The sequence below is a fragment of the Anabrus simplex genome, chromosome 1, assembly GCF_040414725.1.
Source record: "Anabrus simplex isolate iqAnaSimp1 chromosome 1, ASM4041472v1, whole genome shotgun sequence".
Lineage (NCBI taxonomy): Eukaryota > Metazoa > Arthropoda > Insecta > Orthoptera > Tettigoniidae > Anabrus > Anabrus simplex.
The window spans coordinates 324,155,847-324,174,472 of record NC_090265.1 but is presented as its reverse complement, the minus strand read 5'-3'; the positions used below and the strand labels follow the sequence as shown (position 1 = coordinate 324,174,472).

Here is an 18,626-nt window from a genome sequence, read left to right as displayed (position 1 = left end):
TTGCGTCCAACGGAGGCCGCTCGGACCCCTCAAGTACCCTGAGATACCGCTCGCCCGCACTATGAGGGGAGCAGAGGTGTTGAAGTACGCCGCGCCCGCGGTGAACAGATACAGGCTGCGGGCATGTAGCAGGTCGTGCGCCGCACATCAGCCTTGGCCGGGAGGAGAGCTCCGGCTCGCCGTGCACATGTCGTCCTCGCTGGAGAGGAGGGGGCCCATCCCCCTCCCCAGTCGCTGCACAGCGCTGCGCGGCTGCGGGGGCGCTGGAACATTAAAGCTAGGCGGCAGAATTGTGTTGGACTATCATCTTCTTTGAGGGTACAGGCTTGTGGAGAGGTTGAGGGGCCAGCTGCGTGTAGATATCCATGGCATTTACTATTATGAAGCCACAGTGTAAGGTGGAGCAGGAGACGGGAGCGTGGTAATGGCCGTGGCAAGAACAGGATGGCAGTTTAACGGGTCGGGGCAGGTTTTACACAAGGCTTACATCTAAAACCAAAATATTACAGAAGGGGCAGAATGCCTTAAAAGTGAAACTCAAAAAAAAAATATAACCTTCATATCCTTTCAAAATACTATGAAGCAAGTTAACACAGAAATTACACCGGTTTCACCTGGGACAGGTGAACTCTAAATATCCTCTCGGTGGCTGGATTACTTAGCAATAAGGTAACCGGCGTAAGAAAATCGAGAATGATACAAGGCCCATGAAATCTGGGGGCAAGCTTGCCCGCGGGAACAAAATTTTTGACCATAACCTGGTCGCCTACCTTCAAAGGGGTGGGTCTCCGTCCACGATCATACCTTTCCCTAACCTTTTCATGAGACACTTTAAGATTGGCTTTAGCCTTCTTCCAAAGATCTTTAATGTTGTCCGGATCTATTATCTCGGGTAGAATGTCATTCAGAGACCAGAGGTTAGAGAGCGGCGAGTTGGGAACAAACTTGAACATTAAAGAAGCTGGAGTAAATTTGTGTGATTCATGGACCGCCGAATTCAAAGCAAAAGCTAACCAATGCAGGGACGTGTCCACCTAGAATGATCTTCATGATGATAGGCAATAAGTGCGGACCTGAGATTACGGTTAACCCGTTCAGCCAGAGATGGTTGAGGGTAATAAGCGGAAGTAGTTACATGAGAGATGGACAAGTCAAAACAGAATTTACGAAATAAATTAGATGTAAAAGCCTTAGCATTATCAGATACAATGTATTGGCACGGACCAAAAGAAGCGAAAATAGAATTTAGGCAAGTAATGGTGGACTGAGCGGTAGCCAGCTTAGTCGGAAATAACCAAGAAAATCTGGTAAAACCATCTACACATACAAAGATGAATTTGTTGGCATTTCCCTTCGACTGGGGGAAGGGTCCTACATAATCAATATACAGGCGTTCCATGGGGCGCGACGCTTGATGAGAAGACAAAAGGCCTACTTTAGTGGACATGGTGGGTTTACTGATCAAACAAGATTTACAAGCTTTTACAAGTTCCCGAATTTCACCGTCCATACCTTTCCATATGAACATTTCACGAATCTTTTCACGAGTTTTAAAGATACCCAGGTGCCCCCCCAATGGGGTCTCATGATAGTATTTGAAGATCATAGCTACAAGAACCGCTGGAACAACAACTTTCATCAACTTATCATGCCTCGAAGGGCAACATAGAACACCATTCCTCAGAACATAAGGGACAGCATGTTCCCCAGAAGAAAGGGTTTCCATTATCGGAGCCAGCGTCGGATCTTCACGTTGGTATTTCTCAATATCCCTAAAAAGCATGGGAGCATCTGTTAAGATGGCATTAACACCAGATAGTATGGACTCGGAAGGTGATGAACTGTCGACCGGTTCGTGGGTCTCTACGTCGTTATGAAACATACGGCTGAGTCCATCGGCAACAACATTTTCAGTACCTCTGATATGCCGTACATCGAATTGGAAGGCAGAAATACGGATGGCCCAACGGGCTATACGACCTGTACGACGCGGCCTACCTAAGACCCAGCTTAAGGCTTGATTATCTGTCTCCAGATCGAATTTGACGTGTTCCAGATAGAGACGGAACTTTTCTAAGGCGAATAAGACTGCCAAACCTTCAAGCTCATATATGGAGTACTTTGCTTCTTGAGCTGACAATGTCCTAGACGCATAGGCGATGGGTCGCCTCCCTAGTTCAGTCTCTTGAAGAAGAACTGCAGCTACTGCTGACGACGATGCGTCGGTTTGGACGATGAATTTCTTCGAGAAATCAGGCATAGCAAGTACAGGGGCATTACAGAGAGCTAATTTCAGATCTTCAAAAGCGGCTTGTTGAGAAGGTCCCCACTCGAATTTGATGCCTTTCCTACGAAGAAGGTTTAAGGGCGCCGCTCTATTAGCAAAGTTAGGAATGAACTTCCTGAAGAAATTCACCATACCAATGAACCTGGCGATACCTTTGATGTCCTTGGGAGGTTTAAAATCACGGATGGCCTGTGTTCTAGAATGTTCGACTGCTACTCCATCGGGTGACACAATATGCCCTAGGAATGACATAGAGGGCTTAGCAAAGGCAACCTTGGACAACTTAACAGTTAACCCAGCTTTACGAAGGCGATCGAGAACTTCTCGCAGATGATCTAGATGTTCTTCAAAGGTCTCTGAAAATACGACGACATCATCTAAGTAGTGATATAAGTACTCAAATTTGATGTCGGAAAAGACCCTATCTAGTAGCCTAGTGAGCACAGCTGCCCCCGTGGGGAGCCCGAAAGGCACGCGGTTGTATTCGTATAAATTCCAGTCCGTGGCAAACGCTGTAAGGTGTTTAGACTCTTCGGCAAGGGGAATTTGATTATAGGCCTGATTTAAGTCCTAGATGGTGAAGAACTTGGCCTTACGAAACCATGAAAAACAAGAATGAAGGTCGGGAAGGGGCACAGATTGTAACACCACCTTCCGATTGAGAGCCCTGTAATCAATGACAGGCCTGAAACCTCCTTGAGGTTTCGGTACTAGAAAAATAGGCGAAGAATACGCTGACTTAGAGGGCCTAATAATACCGTCCTTCAACATCTGATCGATGATTTCTTTCAGAGCCTTCATTTTAGGTGGAGATAGCCTATACGGTGGAAAGCGAACAGGAATCGAATCCGTGACCTCAATTTTGTATTCAATAAGGTCAGTAACACCAAGAGTATCAGAGAACACCTCGGGAAACGACTGACACAATTTGCGAATACTATCAGCCTGCTCCTCAGGTAGATGTCTAAGGTCTAACAACATCTCATCCTGGGTAGGCGAAATAGATGAACATGATGCAGAATTACACTTTAATAGAGGGATTTTACAATTAGAGGCAAATTTGAATGTGCACGACTTACTCTGAAGATCGAGCACCAGACCAGTGTGAGACATGAAGTCCGCTCCCAGTATGATGGGGCAAGACAAATGCTTGGCCACAAACAATTTGATTTTCCATGTAAATTTAAAAACACGAATTTTGACATGTAAGGAACCTAGAATTTCTAATGGAGATGAATTAGCCGAAACATATTTAACAGGAGATGAGTCATAGTCAGGGAGTTTACAAACAGATTTCAATTTAGAATACCAATCAGCCGAAATAATGGAACAAACGCTGCCTGAATCTAAGAGAGCTGTTATAGGCTCGTTATTCAACTCAATCCTAAGAAAAGGAACAGGTGCGGGGGTATCCGCCGCAATCCTAAGACACTCTCTGGGGCATTCAAAAAAAGAATTTGAAGATTGCTCATTCCCTGAATTCTCGACCCTTTTGCCCGGGGCTGAGCCTTGGAAAGCAGAATTAGTCGACTCAGCCGAAGCCGCTAGTCACTTTTTATTATTGGCATGGGTGGAATTTGCACCAGAGCAGGAGGGGGTGCTATTTGAGTTTGGGCAATTCTTGGCGATATGTGAGAAAGCCCCACATTTAAAGCAGCCTTGTGATGAACCAGCTCCATTCCTAGTCCCACTTGGCTTGATCAGTGGACACTTGTTGCGCAGATGGTCAGGCGACCCGCAAGCATAACATTTACGGAGATTGACTGGTCGGCGAGGTGGAGGCCGAGTGTTACTAAAGGAAGGCGGGGGTTCTTTCGCGACACGCAAAGAATCGGCGTATCTAACTCCTTCCGCTGAGACGGCCAATGCTTCAAGTTCAGAGAAGGTTTGCGGACACGCCGCGAAACACAAATATGACCTGTAGGATGGTGAAATACCTTCTACAATAGCCTGCACAATCTGATCTTCAGGAAAGTGCAGAGCAAACACCCTAGTGTAGAATTTGATATCTTGTATGAAATCAGCCAAGTTTTCATCCAAGCGCTGTACACGGTAATAGTACTTCTGAATCAGGGAGGACCTGGCCCTAGCCGGGATGAAGTTAGCTAGCAAATGGGCATGGAAATCCTCAATAGATGATTGCTCGGCAATGGCTCTTACGATTTTATCAGAGAGAATACCAATAGCATACGGATAGATAATTTGCAAAATTTGACATGGCGAAAGAGAAAAAACAAGAGCATGATCCTGAAATTCCACTAGAAATCTTAAAAATGAAATTACATCACTGGTGGTGTTGACGGAAAACTTAGAGATACCTCTAAGCAACATTGCCAATGGATGAGGCAAGCTACTGAACCCAGGTGACATAGTCGTTAAAGGTTTCAATGGCAAAGAAGTTAATTCAGAGCGGATGTTACCCAATGACGCACGGCGTTCAGATTCATTGTTCGATGGGGCAGAGATAGTTTGAGCAGCAACGGTTATCCTATTGACTTCTCCCTGAGGAGGCTCTTCATCACTACCTACGTTCACTGTGGCGGGTTGATCAGTTTTGGGAGGAACTTCGCCGGTTAGCAATTGAGTAACCTTATTAGACAATTCAGAAATAGTTTCAAGGAGCGTATTAGCGTCCTTCCTCTGAACGTCATTCACCTTTAGAGACAACAGATCATTAACTCTATTTGCAAAGTGATACAGCCTGCCTTGCACACGCTTAATTTGATTAGGAGACGGATCGTTTTCATCAAAAAAGCTGACTACAGATGCTAGCCCAGTAATATTCTCGACGATCGTGGAAAGAGAATCATCAATTTCTTTCTCTCCCAAATTGGGGATGGAAATGGGCAAATCAAGGGACTCTCTAAGCTTGTTGGTGTCGATTGCAACCGTGCCTCCAGATTGTACATTTCTGATAGTTAACTCGTATATCAACTCCTCTTTGCGCAAATAGTTAAGGAGGAGAACATCGCGAGGGCCGGGCATGATGACAGAACAATTTTGAAAAACTCAAAAAATTCCAGCAACTGAGACAATTGTTAGAGTTCGAATCAAAGCAATGTTTAGCCGTCAAAAGGGGCTAAATTGAGACCCATTCAACCACGCTCTGCTACCACTTGTTACCGTGTTTTAGCGGTAGTTATGCGTAAAAGAAGGTGCGGGTGTGAATGGGTTTCAAGCTACGAAATTATAGTGCATGTAAAATTAATTTAAAATTTAACAAGGTTATATTTTCTTTTCAAAAACAAAGCAATAACAGACATGGCAGGTACAATGTAGCAAAACAAGGGGAGTTACAATATTTACAGGTTTTGGGCTTCACGCCCTGACTTCAGCGATCAGCTCAGTTTTACCACAAACACAATTTTTAACAGAGGGGCAGAAAACCCCATTCATCCCTAGGAGCCCCTGGCTCCGAATTACACAGAAAAGCCTCCACGAGGCATATGACACTCCATTTTCAAAAGAGCGATCCGCTCTTAAAATTTAAGCCTCTCAAAGGCCACACCAAACTCTACCTTCAAGCTGTCCTCTAAGGACGTATTCACAGGGGTAAAATACCCAACCTACTGAGGTCTATTACATGAAAAGGAGGTTGATTACATGACCTCTAAAATAACAATTTGAGAGGAGGCTAACCGCACTCCTGATACACTTTGATTTTTTAAAACCTACTTTGGCACTAGGCCGTTATTACAAGGGCTAATCCCATACTACAGAGGTGACTTAATAGCAATTTACATTACATTACGGAAGAATTGGTTGAGAAAATAAGTTCACCTTAAGACGATGTGAGTGGGAGCTCGAGAGGGTTAAGCACTCTCTATCCCGATATGTCGTTTTAAAATAGAATAGATACCAGTTGTTTTTACATTTTAGGAAAAGGTTACATGGTTGAACGCTTAGAACCCGTCCCGAAAGTTAAACTGCTGAGCAAGAAAAGAAAGAATTTATTAATCGGCCATTACCTTATTGTTGACCGCCGCCGAGGAAAGAGGCGCTCCCCGCCTCCTGCTATGTACTTAATACACTGAAAGATGGAACAGAAGTGGCCCGGAGACCCCAAAATCAGCAGTTTATATCCTCTCACGGAAGATTCTAGGCGTTAGGGGAAAGAAAACACCCTCCCACAAAAATTTTATTGGCTAGGGAAAAGAAACCCCTACATAGAGGAAGAAGAAACACATTATTGGTGGAAAATTAATTAAAGAAATTCGGGATTGGCTAGATCCAAAATAAGGGGAAAAAGAGGGGTATACAGCCAACTTAAACAATGACAGAAAGAAATTTAACCAAGAACAAACTCTTGAAATAAAAATTTCTCCAACAAAATAGTTCTTTGACTCTGCACTAGGTCGCACTATTGTTGATCTTCAGTAGTGTCCTCTAGAAGAGAAAGTTCACACTTCTTACTTCAAGCGAAACAAAAACACATCAAAAATGACACAGTTCACAAACTCAAAAATTTCCAGGTAGTGACATCTTCTGAGAAATTAGTAGATTAATAGTGTAGATAAAGTTCAGACTTCCTCCAGAAGAGGAGTTTCAACTGGCGCAACTTTTAAATAAACAGAGTAGAGGTGTACCGCCCGGTTCAATTATTATTATTATTATTATTATTATTATTATTATTATTATTATTATTATTATTATTATATAGAGTAATACTTAAGTTACAAAACTATAAGCGACTGAAATAAGACCTCGACGATATTCTTACAAGACAGTGGTATGAGGGTAAAAGATATGAAAACTCAGGTTATAAGTTTCACCAAGAGGGAAACTCCCCTTAGCTTTAATTACAGTGTTGATGGAATGAAAGTATCTCATGGGGACACTTGAATAATAATAATAATAATAATAATAATAATAATAATAATTGTACCGGGCGGTACACCTCTACACCGTTTATTTAAAAGTTGCGCCAGTTGAAACTCCTCTTCTGGAGGAAGGTTGAACTTTATCTATTCTATTAATTCTCTACTTTCTCAGAAGATGTCACCACGTGGAAAATTTTGAGTTTTTGAACTGTGTCACTTTTGATGTGTTTTTGTTTAGCTTGAAGTAAGAAGTGTGAACTTTCTCTTCTAGAGGACACTACTGAAGATCAACAATAGTGCAACCTAGTGCGGAGTCAAAGAACTATTTTGTTGAAGAAATTTTTATTTCAAATGTTTGTTCTTTGCTAAATTTCTTTCTGTTATTGTTTAAGTTGGCTGTATACCCCTCTCTTTCCCCTTGTTTTGCATGTAGCCAATCCCGAATTTCTTAAATTTATTTCTATCCAATCAGATGTATCTTCCTCCAACTTGAATCGATTGCGGGGTCCTATCCAATAAAAACATTGTGGGCGGGTGTTTTCATTCCCCTAACGCCTAGAAACTTCCGCGAGAGTATATAAACTGCTGATTTTGGGGTCTCCGGGCCACTTCTGTTCCATCTTTCAGTGTATTAAGTACATAGCAGGAGGCGGGGAGCGCCTCTTTCTTCTTCAGCCGTTCAACACCAGGTAATGGCCTATTAATAACTTCTTTTCTTGCTAGGTTGGCAGTTTAACACTCGCGGCGGGTTCGAAGCATTTCCATCATGTAACCTTTTCCTAATATGTAATTACTCTTTTCATCTTTTTCTTGTAAAGCTACATATTGGGATAGAGAGTGCTAACCCTCTCGAGCTCCCACTCACAATTGTTTTGAGGTGAACTTATTTTTTTTAAACTATTCTTCGTTTATGTAATGTAAAGTGTTCTTCTCTAAGTCACCTCTGTAGTATGGGATTAGCCCTTGCGTTAGCGGCCCAGAGCCAGATTAGGTTTTAAAGACAAAGTGTATTAGGAGTGCAAGTTCGCCTCCTCTCAAATTGTTATTTTAGAGGTCATGTAATCAACCTTCTTTTCATGTAATAGACCTCAGTAGGTTGGGTATTTTACCCCTGTGAATACGTCCTTAGAGGACAGCTTGAAGGTAGAGTTTGGTGTGGCCTTGTGATAGGCTTACAATTTTGAGAGCGGATCGCTCTTTGAAATTTGTTTCTGTATGCCTCGTGCAGGCTTTATGTGTAATGTTTGGAGCCAGTGCTCCTGGGCATGAATGGGGCTTTCTGCCCCTTGGCTAAAATTTTTTTGGAGTAAGGCGGGGCTGATGGCCCAAGAGTTATGAAGTAAGGGCACTGAGCCCGAATCCAGTAATATTGTACCTACATTTTTGCTACTCTGTACCTGTTATGATTGTTATCTCTTGTTTTTGAAAAGAAAATATAACCTAGTTAAATTTTAAACTAATTTTACATTGCACGTTAAATTCGTAGCTTGAAACCCATTCACACCCGCACCTTCTTTCACCTCTACCTACCACGGATATCTCCGTAACAAGTGGTAGCAGAGCGTGGTTGAATGGGTCTCAATTTAGCCCCTTTTGACGGCTAAACATTGCTTTGATTCGAACTCTAACAATTTTCTCAGTTGCTGGAATTTTTTGAGTTTTTCAAAATTGTTCTGTCATTATGCCCGGCCCTCGCGATGTTCTCCTCCTTAACTACTTGCGCAAAGAGGAGTTGATATACGAGTTAACTATCAGAAATGTGCAATCTGGAGGCACGGTTGCAATCGACACCAACAAGCTTAGAGAGTCCCTTGATTTGCCCATTTCCATCCCCAATTTGGGAGAGAAAGAAATTGATGACTCTCTTTCCACGATCGTCGAGAATATTACTGGGCTAGCATCGGTAGTCAGCTTTTTTGATGAAAACGATCCGTCTCCTAATCAAATTAAGCGTGTGCAAGGCAGGCTGTATCACTTTGCAAATAGAGTTAATGATCTGTTGTCTCTAAAGGTGAATGACGTTCAGAGGAAGGACGCTAATACGCTCCTTGAAACTATTTCTGAATTGTCTAATAAGGTCACTCAATTGCTAACCGGCGAAGTTCCTCCCAAAACTGATCAACCCGCCACGGTGAATGTAGGTAACGAGGAAGAGCCTCCTCAGGGAGAAGTCAATAGGATAACCGTTGCTGCTCAAACTATCTCTGCCCCATCGAACAACGAATCTGAACGCCGTGCGTCATTGGGTAACATCCGCTCTGAATTAACTTCTTTGCCATTGAAACCTTTAACGACTATGTCACCTGGGTTCAGTAGCTTGCCTCATCCATTGGCAATGTTGCTTAGAGGTATCTCTAAGTTTTCCGTCAACACCACCAGTGATGTAATTTCATTTTTAAGATTTCTAGTGGAATTTCAGGATCATGCTCTTGTTTTTTCTCTTTCGCCATGTCAAATTTTGCAAATTATCTATCCGTATGCTATTGGTATTCTCTCTGATAAAATCGTAAGAGCCATTGCCGAGCAATCATCTATTGAGGATTTCCATGCCCATTTGCTAGCTAACTTCATCCCGGCTAGGGCCAGGTCCTCCCTGATTCAGAAGTACTATTACCGTGTACAGCGCTTGGATGAAAACTTGGCTGATTTCATTCAAGATATCAAATTCTACACTAGGGTGTTTGCTCTGCACTTTCCTGAAGATCAGATTGTGCAGGCTATTGTAGAAGGTATTTCGCCATCCTACAGGTCATATTTGTGTTTCGCGGCGTGTCCGCAAACCTTCTCTGAACTTGAAGCATTGGCCGTCTCAGCGGAAGGAGTTAGATACGCCGATTCTTTGCGTGTCGCGAAAGAACCCCCGCCTTCCTTTAGTAACACTCGGCCTCCACCTCGCCGACCAGTCAATCCCCGTAAATGTTATGCGTGCGGGTCGCCTGACCATCTGCGGAATAAGTGTCCTCTGATCAAGTCAAGTGGGACAAGGAATGGAGCAGGGTCATCACAAGGCTGTTTTAAGTGTGGGGCCTTCTCACATATCGCCAAGAATTGCCCAAACTCAAATAGCACCCCCTCCTGCTCAACTTCTGGTGCAAATTCCAGCTATGCCAATAATAAAAAGTGACTAGTGGCGTCGGCTGAGCCGACTAATCCATCTTCCCGAGACTTAGCCCCTAGTAAACAGGTTGTAAATGCAGAGAACGACCAGCCTTCAAATTCATCTTTTGAATGCCCTAAAGAGTGTCTTAGGATTGCGGCGGATACCCCCGCACCTGTTCCTTTTCTTAAGATTGAGTTAAATAACGAGCCTATAACAGCTCTCTTAGATTCAGGCAGTGTTTGTTCCATTATTTCGGCTGATTGGTATTCTAAATTGAAATCTGTTTGTAAACTCACTGACTATGACTCATCTCCTGTTAAATATGTTTCGGCTAATTCATCTCCATTAGAAATTTTAGGTTCCTTACATGTCAAAATTCGGGTTTTTAAATTTACATGGAAGATCAAATTGTTTGTGGCCAAGCGTTTGTCTTGCCCCATCATATTGGGAGCGGACTTCATTTCTCACACTGGTCTTGTGCTCGATCTCCAGAGTAGGTCGTGCACATTCAAATTTGCGTCCAATTGTAGAATTCCCTTGTTAAAGTGTAATTCTGTATCATGTTCATCTATTTCGCCTACCCAGGATGAGATGTTGTTAGACCTTAGACATCTACCTGAGGAGCAGGCTGATAGTATTCGGAAACTGTGTCAGTCGTTTCCCGAGGTGTTCTCTGATACTCTTGGTGTTACTGACCTTATTGAATACAAAATTGAGGTCACGGATTCGATTCCTGTCCGTTTTCCACCGTATAGGCTATCTCCACCTAAAATGAAGGCTCTGAAAGAAATCATCGATCAGATGTTGAAGGATGGTATTATTAGGCCCTCTAAGTCAGCGTATTCTTCGCCTATTTTTCTAGTCCCGAAACCCCAAGGAGGCTTCAGGCCTGTCATTGATTACAGGGCTCTCAATCGGAAGGTGGTGTTGCAATCTGTGCCCCTTCCCGACCTTCATTCTTGCTTTTCATGGTTTCGTAAGGCCAAGTTCTTCACCATCTTGGACTTGAATCAGGCCTATAATCAAATTCCCCTTGCCGAAGAGTCTAAACATCTTACAGCGTTTGCCACGGACTGGAACTTATACGAATACAACCGCGTGCCTTTCGGGCTCCCCACGGGGGCAGCTGTGCTCACTAGGCTACTAGATAGGGTCTTTTCCGACATCAAATTTGAGTACTTATATCACTACTTGGATGATGTCGTCGTATTTTCCGAGACTTTTGAAGAACATCTAGATCATCTGCGAGAAGTTCTGAATCGCCTTCGTAAGGCTGGGTTAACTGTCAAGTTGTCCAGGGTTGCCTTTGCTAAGCCCTCTATGTCATTCCTAGGGCATATTGTGTCACCCGATGGGGTAGCTGTCGATCATTCTAGAACACAGGCCATCCGTGATTTTAAACCTCCTAAGGACATCAAAGGTATCGCTAGATTCATTGGTATGGTGAATTTCTTCAGGAAGTTTATTCCTAACTTCGCTAATAGAGCGGCGCCCTTAAACCTTCTTCGTAGGAAAGGCATCAAATTCGAGTGGGGACCTTCTCAACAAGCCGCTTTCGAAGATCTTAAATTAGCTCTCTGTAATGCCCCTGTACTTGCTATGCCTGATTTCTCGAAGAAATTCATCGTCCAAACGGATGCGTCGTCGTCAGCTGTAGCTGCAGTCCTTCTTCAAGAGACTGAACTAGGGAGGCGACCCATCGCCTATGCGTCTAGGACATTGTCGGCTCAAGAAGCCAAGTATTCCATCTATGAGCTCGAAGGTTTGGCAGTCTTATTTGCCTTAGAAAAGTTCCGTCTCTATCTGGAACACGTTAAATTCGACCTGGAGACAGATAATCAAGCCTTAAGCTGGGTCTTAGGTAGGCCGCGTCGTACTGGTCGTATAGCCCGCTGGGCTATTCGTATTTCCGCCTTCCAGTTTGATGTTAGACATATCAGAGGTACCGAAAATGTTGTTGCTGATGGACTCAGCCGTATGTTTCATAACGACGTAGAGACCCACGAACCGGTCGACAGTTCATCACCTTCTGAGTCCATACTATCTGGTGTTAATGCCATCTTAACAGATGCTCCAATGCTTTTTAGGGATATTGAGAAATACCAACGTGAAGATCCTACGCTGGCTCCGATAATGGAAACCCTTTCTTCTGGGGAACATGTCGTCCCTTATGTTCTGAGGAATGGTGTTTTATGTTGCCCTTCGAGGCATGATAAGTTGATGAAAGTTGTTGTTCCAGCGGTTCTTGTACCTATGATCTTCAAATACTATCATGAGACCCCATTGGGGGGGCATCTTGGAATCTTTAAAACTCGTGAAAAGATTCGTGAAATGTTCATATGGAAAGGTATGGACGGTGAAATTCGGGAACTTGTAAAAGCTTGTAAATCTTGTTTGATCAGTAAACCCACCATGTCCACTAAAGTAGGCCTTTTGTCTTCTCATCAAGCGTCGCGCCCCATGGAACGCCTGTATATTGATTATGTGGGACCCTTCCCCCAGTCAAAGGGTAATGCCAACAAGTTCATCTTTGTGTGTGTAGATGGTTTTACAAGATTTTCCTGGTTATTTCCGACTAAGCTGGCTACCGCTCAGTCAACCATTACTTGCTTAAATTCTATTTTCGCTTCTTTTGGTCCGTGCCAATACATTGTATCTGATAATGCTAAGGCTTTTACATCTAATTTATTTCGTAAATTCTGTTTTGACTTGTCCATCTCTCATGTAACTACTTCCGCTTATTACCCTCAACCATCTCTGGCTGAACGGGTTAACCGTAATCTCAGGTCCGCACTTATTGCCTATCATCATGAAGATCATTCTAGGTGGGACACGTCCCTGCATTGGTTAGCTTTTGCTTTGAATTCGGCGGTCCATGAATCACACAAATTTACTCCAGCTTCTTTGATGTTCAAGTTTGTTCCCAACTCGCCGCTCTCTAACCTCTGGTCTTTGAATGACATTCTACCCGAGACAATAGATCCGGATAACATTAAAGATCTTTGGAAGAAGGCTAAAGCCAATCTTAAAGTGTCTCATGAAAAGGTTAGGGAAAGGTATGATCGTGGACGGAGACCCACCACTTTGAAGGTAGGTGACCAGGTTATGGTCAAAAATTTTGTTCCCGCGGGCAAGCTTGCCCCCAGATTTCATGGGCCTTGTATCATTCTCGATTTTCTTACGCCGGTTACCTTATTGCTAAGTAATCCAGCCACCGAGAGGATATTTAGAGTTCACCTGTCCCAGGTGAAACCGGTGTAATTTCTGTGTTAACTTGCTTCATATTATTTTGAAAGGATATGAAGGTTATATTTTTTTGAGTTTCACTTTTAAGGCATTCTGCCCCTTCTGTAATATTTTGGTTTTAGATGTAAGCCTTGTGTAAAACCTGCCCCGACCCGTTAAACTGCCATCCTGTTCTTGCCACGGCCATTACCACGCTCCCGTCTCCTGCTCCACCTTACACTGTGGCTTCATAATAGTAAATGCCATGGATATCTACACGCCGCTGGCCCCTCAACCTCTCCACAAGCCTGTACCCTCAAAGAAGATGATAGTCCAACACAATTCTGCCGCCTAGCTTTAATGTTTCAGCGCCCCCGCAGCCGCGCAGCGCCGTGCAGCGACTGGGGAGGGGGATGGGCCCCCTCCTCTCCAGCGAGGACGACATGTGAACGGCGAGCCGGAGCTCTCCTCCCGGCCAAGGCTGATGTGCGGCGCACGACCTGCTACATGCCCGCAGCCTGTATCTGTTCACCGCGGGCGCGGCGTACTTCAACACCTCTGCTCCCCTCATAGTGCGGGCGAGCGGTATCTCAGGGTACTTGAGGGGTCCGAGCGGCCTCCGTTGGACGCAAGCTGCAACGGCCGGTCTGGCCATCCGACTCAATCTACATCAACTACATGGACAGTCACCATAAGCAATAACTACACTTGGGAATTCAACAACAATATTTGGTGGACATTGCAAAATTTTTCTTCACCTTTAAGTATTAAAAGTTTATCTTCAGAAATTCAAATTCTACAAACATAAAGACTTTCATTCACCTGCAACAACAACATTTTGAAACTGAATTAAGAAATCTTGTAAATGCTTCTGCTATCTATCTTCGTATCAACATCATTACTTGGACTTTGTTTCAAACTGATTTCATGTGTCACCCCTGGAGGAACTTTTGGGGGGGGGGGGAGGTCTGTACCGGGCGGTACACCTCTACACCGTTTATTTAAAAGTTGCGCCAGTTGAAACTCCTCTTCTGGAGGAAGGTTGAACTTTATCTATTCTATTAATTCTCTACTTTCTCAGAAGATGTCACCACGTGGAAAATTTTGAGTTTTTGAACTGTGTCACTTTTGATGTGTTTTTGTTTAGCTTGAAGTAAGAAGTGTGAACTTTCTCTTCTAGAGGACACTACTGAAGATCAACAATAGTGCAACCTAGTGCGGAGTCAAAGAACTATTTTGTTGAAGAAATTTTTATTTCAAATGTTTGTTCTTTGCTAAATTTCTTTCTGTTATTGTTTAAGTTGGCTGTATACCCCTCTCTTTCCCCTTGTTTTGCATGTAGCCAATCCCGAATTTCTTAAATTTATTTCTATCCAATCAGATGTATCTTCCCCCAACTTGAATCGATTGCGGGGTCCTATCCAATAAAAACATTGTGGGCGGGTGTTTTCATTCCCCTAACGCCTAGAAACTTCCGCGAGAGTATATAAACTGCTGATTTTGGGGTCTCCGGGCCACTTCTGTTCCATCTTTCAGTGTATTAAGTACATAGCAGGAGGCGGGGAGCGCCTCTTTCTTCTTCAGCCGTTCAACACCAGGTAATGGCCTATTAATAACTTCTTTTCTTGCTAGGTTGGCAGTTTAACACTCGCGGCGGGTTCGAAGCATTTCCATCATGTAACCTTTTCCTAATATGTAATTACTCTTTTCATCTTTTTCTTGTAAAGCTACATATTGGGATAGAGAGTGCTAACCCTCTCGAGCTCCCACTCACATTTGTTTTGAGGTGAACTTATTTTTTTTAAACTATTCTTCGTTTATGTAATGTAAAGTGTTCTTCTCTAAGTCACCTCTGTAGTATGGGATTAGCCCTTGCGTTAGCGGCCCAGAGCCAGATTAGGTTTTAAAGACAAAGTGTATTAGGAGTGCAAGTTCGCCTCCTCTCAAATTGTTATTTTAGAGGTCATGTAATCAACCTTCTTTTCATGTAATAGACCTCAGTAGGTTGGGTATTTTACCCCTGTGAATACGTCCTTAGAGGACAGCTTGAAGGTAGAGTTTGGTGTGGCCTTGTGATAGGCTTACAATTTTGAGAGCGGATCGCTCTTTGAAATTTGTTTCTGTATGCCTCGTGCAGGCTTTATGTGTAATGTTTGGAGCCAGTGCTCCTGGGCATGAATGGGGCTTTCTGCCCCTTGGCTAAAATTTTTTTGGAGTAAGGCGGGGCTGATGGCCCAAGAGTTATGAAGTAAGGGCACTGAGCCCGAATCCAGTAATATTGTACCTACATTTTTGCTACTCTGTACCTGTTATGATTGTTATCTCTTGTTTTTGAAAAGAAAATATAACCTAGTTAAATTTTAAATTAATTTTACATTGCACGTTAAATTCGTAGCTTGAAACCCATTCACACCCGCACCTTCTTTCACCTCTACCTACCACGGATATCTCCGTAACAATAATAATAATAATAATAATAATAATAATAATAATAATAATAATAATAATAATGTTATTTTCTGTACGTCCCACTAACTACTTTTACGGTCTTCGGAGACGCCGAGGTGCCGGAATTTAGTCCCGCAGGAGTTCTTTTACGTGCCAGTAAATCTACCGACACGAGGTTGTCGTATTTGAGCACTTTCAAATACCACCGGACTGAGCCAGGATCGAACCTGCCAAGTTGGTGTTAGAAGGCCAGCGCCTTAACTGTCTGAGCCATTCAGCCCGGCGGGACACTTTAAGTACCTAGGTTTTAATATAAGGAAGGATCGTCGGGGTAATCACATTAAAGAGGTTGTAAATACAGATTTCATGTCTCTTCATATGGTTATGAAGGTATTTAGGTAAGGATAAAGGAGAGAGCGTATAAGTCATTGATGCGACCCCTTTTCGAGTATGGTTTCAATTAATAGGACCCTCACCAGGATTACTTGATTCGAAAACTGGAAAATATTCAAATGAGAACAACACGATTTGTTCTAGGTGATTTCCGACAAAAGAGTAAAAGCGTTGCAGTCTTTGGGCTGGGAAGACTTGGGAGGAAGGAGCCGTGTTGTGAGTGTGAGTAGAGAGATGGCGTGGAGTGATATTAGTAAACGAATTAACTTGAATGGAGATTTTTAAAAAATTGGGGAAACATACGTTTAGAGGAAGGGAAATTAGAGTTTGAAATAAATGACTAAGGGAGAAATCCGATAAGATTCCAACTTCTTTGAAATAATTTAAGAAAAACTCTAGGTAAAGAATTTATAGGAAATATGCCACCTGGGTGACAGCGCTAAATGCATATCAGTGGTATCAGAATGTTTGGCTTATGGATACGTTATTCTGAGTCCAACTAGCTTTCACTCCCTTATATTAAAATTGGTCTAGATCAGTTCTTGTTCTTTTAAAGCTTGATACATTGAAAAACCAAACTGATTTTAGAAGTGCCACTCCATATTGCTGTTTGTTTCAGGTGGTGGTGGATACATGTGATTGCTCACGTATGCTTGTTGCTGCTTTTGTCCCTCATGTTCGCGCCGCTTGCAGGAACATCGACTGGGTTCATCATCGCCTCCGTGATCACTCTGTTCTTTGTGTGGCTATGATCGGTTGGTGGCGAGAAGTTTGAGAAAGCACGCAACTTATATTGATTGAACCCTTAATATTCCAACCTGAGTTTCTGACAGTGAAGTATGTGTTATTTTGTTCAGTCAATAATACTAGTGAGTGTAAAGATTCACTCCAAGTAAAAGTTATGACAAATGTATTATTATTATTATTGTTATTATTATTATTATTATTATTATTATTATTATTATTATTATTATTATTATTATTATTGCCATCAATGGTCCCTAATACTCTCAGTCGTTTATTTTCAGTGCATACATTTTGCTGTTTCTTTTCCTGTTGCACCAAGGTCGAACAAGTCGCCACTGAGTTTATTACGGAGAACTGTGTAAACTACCCAGCCCAGCACTAGCTACAGCAATTTCTTATCTCCACCCCCTAAACCTTCCCACACAACCTAGTCATCCTCTACAGATATCAACAAACTCACAAAGGATCCGTCCGTAATAAAGAATCCAGTTCTCATCTGATATAGCATGTAAAAGTATGTTGATATGCAATCAGTGGTAGCCTGTGCCAAAATTTAACCATGCTATAATTTTCAAGTAAGGAACCGAACAGACAATACCTAAAATCATAAAAACATACAGTGTATTTCAGTTAAAGTGTGCAAAAATTAAACATGAAATTTGACATGCTCTACTGAACATTTTCAGATAACGTAGGGTTTGAACAGCCAACTTAAGGGAAAAAAAAAGTGATTCGAAACGCGTAAGGGATATTTGAAAAGGTGCGCCAGAATCTCGTGCGCCAATATCCTGTTTGCATTCAGGTTAGTAACCGTCATTTTGAGTAACTGCTGTTGAGTACAAAATTGTACGTTATGTCAGGTTTGTCACTGATATGCTGTTGCACAGTAGTAACTGGAAAAGATGCCACTCTCAGTTTTAATTACTGCGCTGATGGGGTGAAAGTTCCTTTTGGGGATAATTATATGTATCTAGGTGTTAACATAAGGAAAGATCTCCACTGGGGTAATCACATAAATGGGATTGAAAATAAAGGGTACAGATCTCTGTACATGGTTATGAGGGTGTTTAGGGTTTGTAGTAAGGATGTAAAGGAGAGGGCACATGAGTCACCGGTATGACCCCAACTAGAGTATGGTTTCAGTGTATGGGACCCTCACCAGGATTACTTGATTGAAGAACTGGAAACAATCCAAAGAAAAGCAGCTCGATTTGTTCTGGGCGATTTCCGACAACAGAGTAGCGTTACAAAAATGTTGCAAAGTTTGGGGTGGGAAGAACTGGGAGAAAGAAGACGAGCTGCTCGACTAATTGGTATGTTCTGAGCTGTCAGCGGAGAGATGGCGTGGGATGGCATTAGTAGACGAATAAGTTTGAGTGGTGTCTTTAAAAGTAGGAAAGATAAAGGTGGAATTCAAGAGGACGAATTGGGGCAAATATTCATTGACATCATTTAAGAAAAGGCTAGGAAAACAACAGGTAGGGAATCTGCCACCTGGGCGACTGCCCTAAATGCAGATCAGTGATGACTGATTGATAAATGTAAAAAATAGATGTAAATAATCCGGGAACGGTAATAGCAATAGACATGTATAAGCCAATATCTC

At 42.7% G+C, this 18,626-nt stretch overlaps 1 protein-coding gene across 1 annotated transcript in view; it reads left to right on the top strand.

The window, feature by feature from the left end:
- Positions 1 to 17,293, top strand: part of LOC136865015 (putative fatty acyl-CoA reductase CG5065) — a 170,085-nt gene extending 152,792 nt beyond the window's left edge. Inside the window, exon 9 of the mRNA XM_068226290.1 lies at positions 16,893 to 17,293. Coding sequence (XP_068082391.1) covers positions 16,893 to 17,025 — 133 coding nt within the window. The 3' untranslated portion in view covers positions 17,026 to 17,293. The remainder of the gene's footprint in view (positions 1 to 16,892) is intronic.
- The last annotated feature ends 1,333 nt before the right edge of the window (positions 17,294 to 18,626 follow it).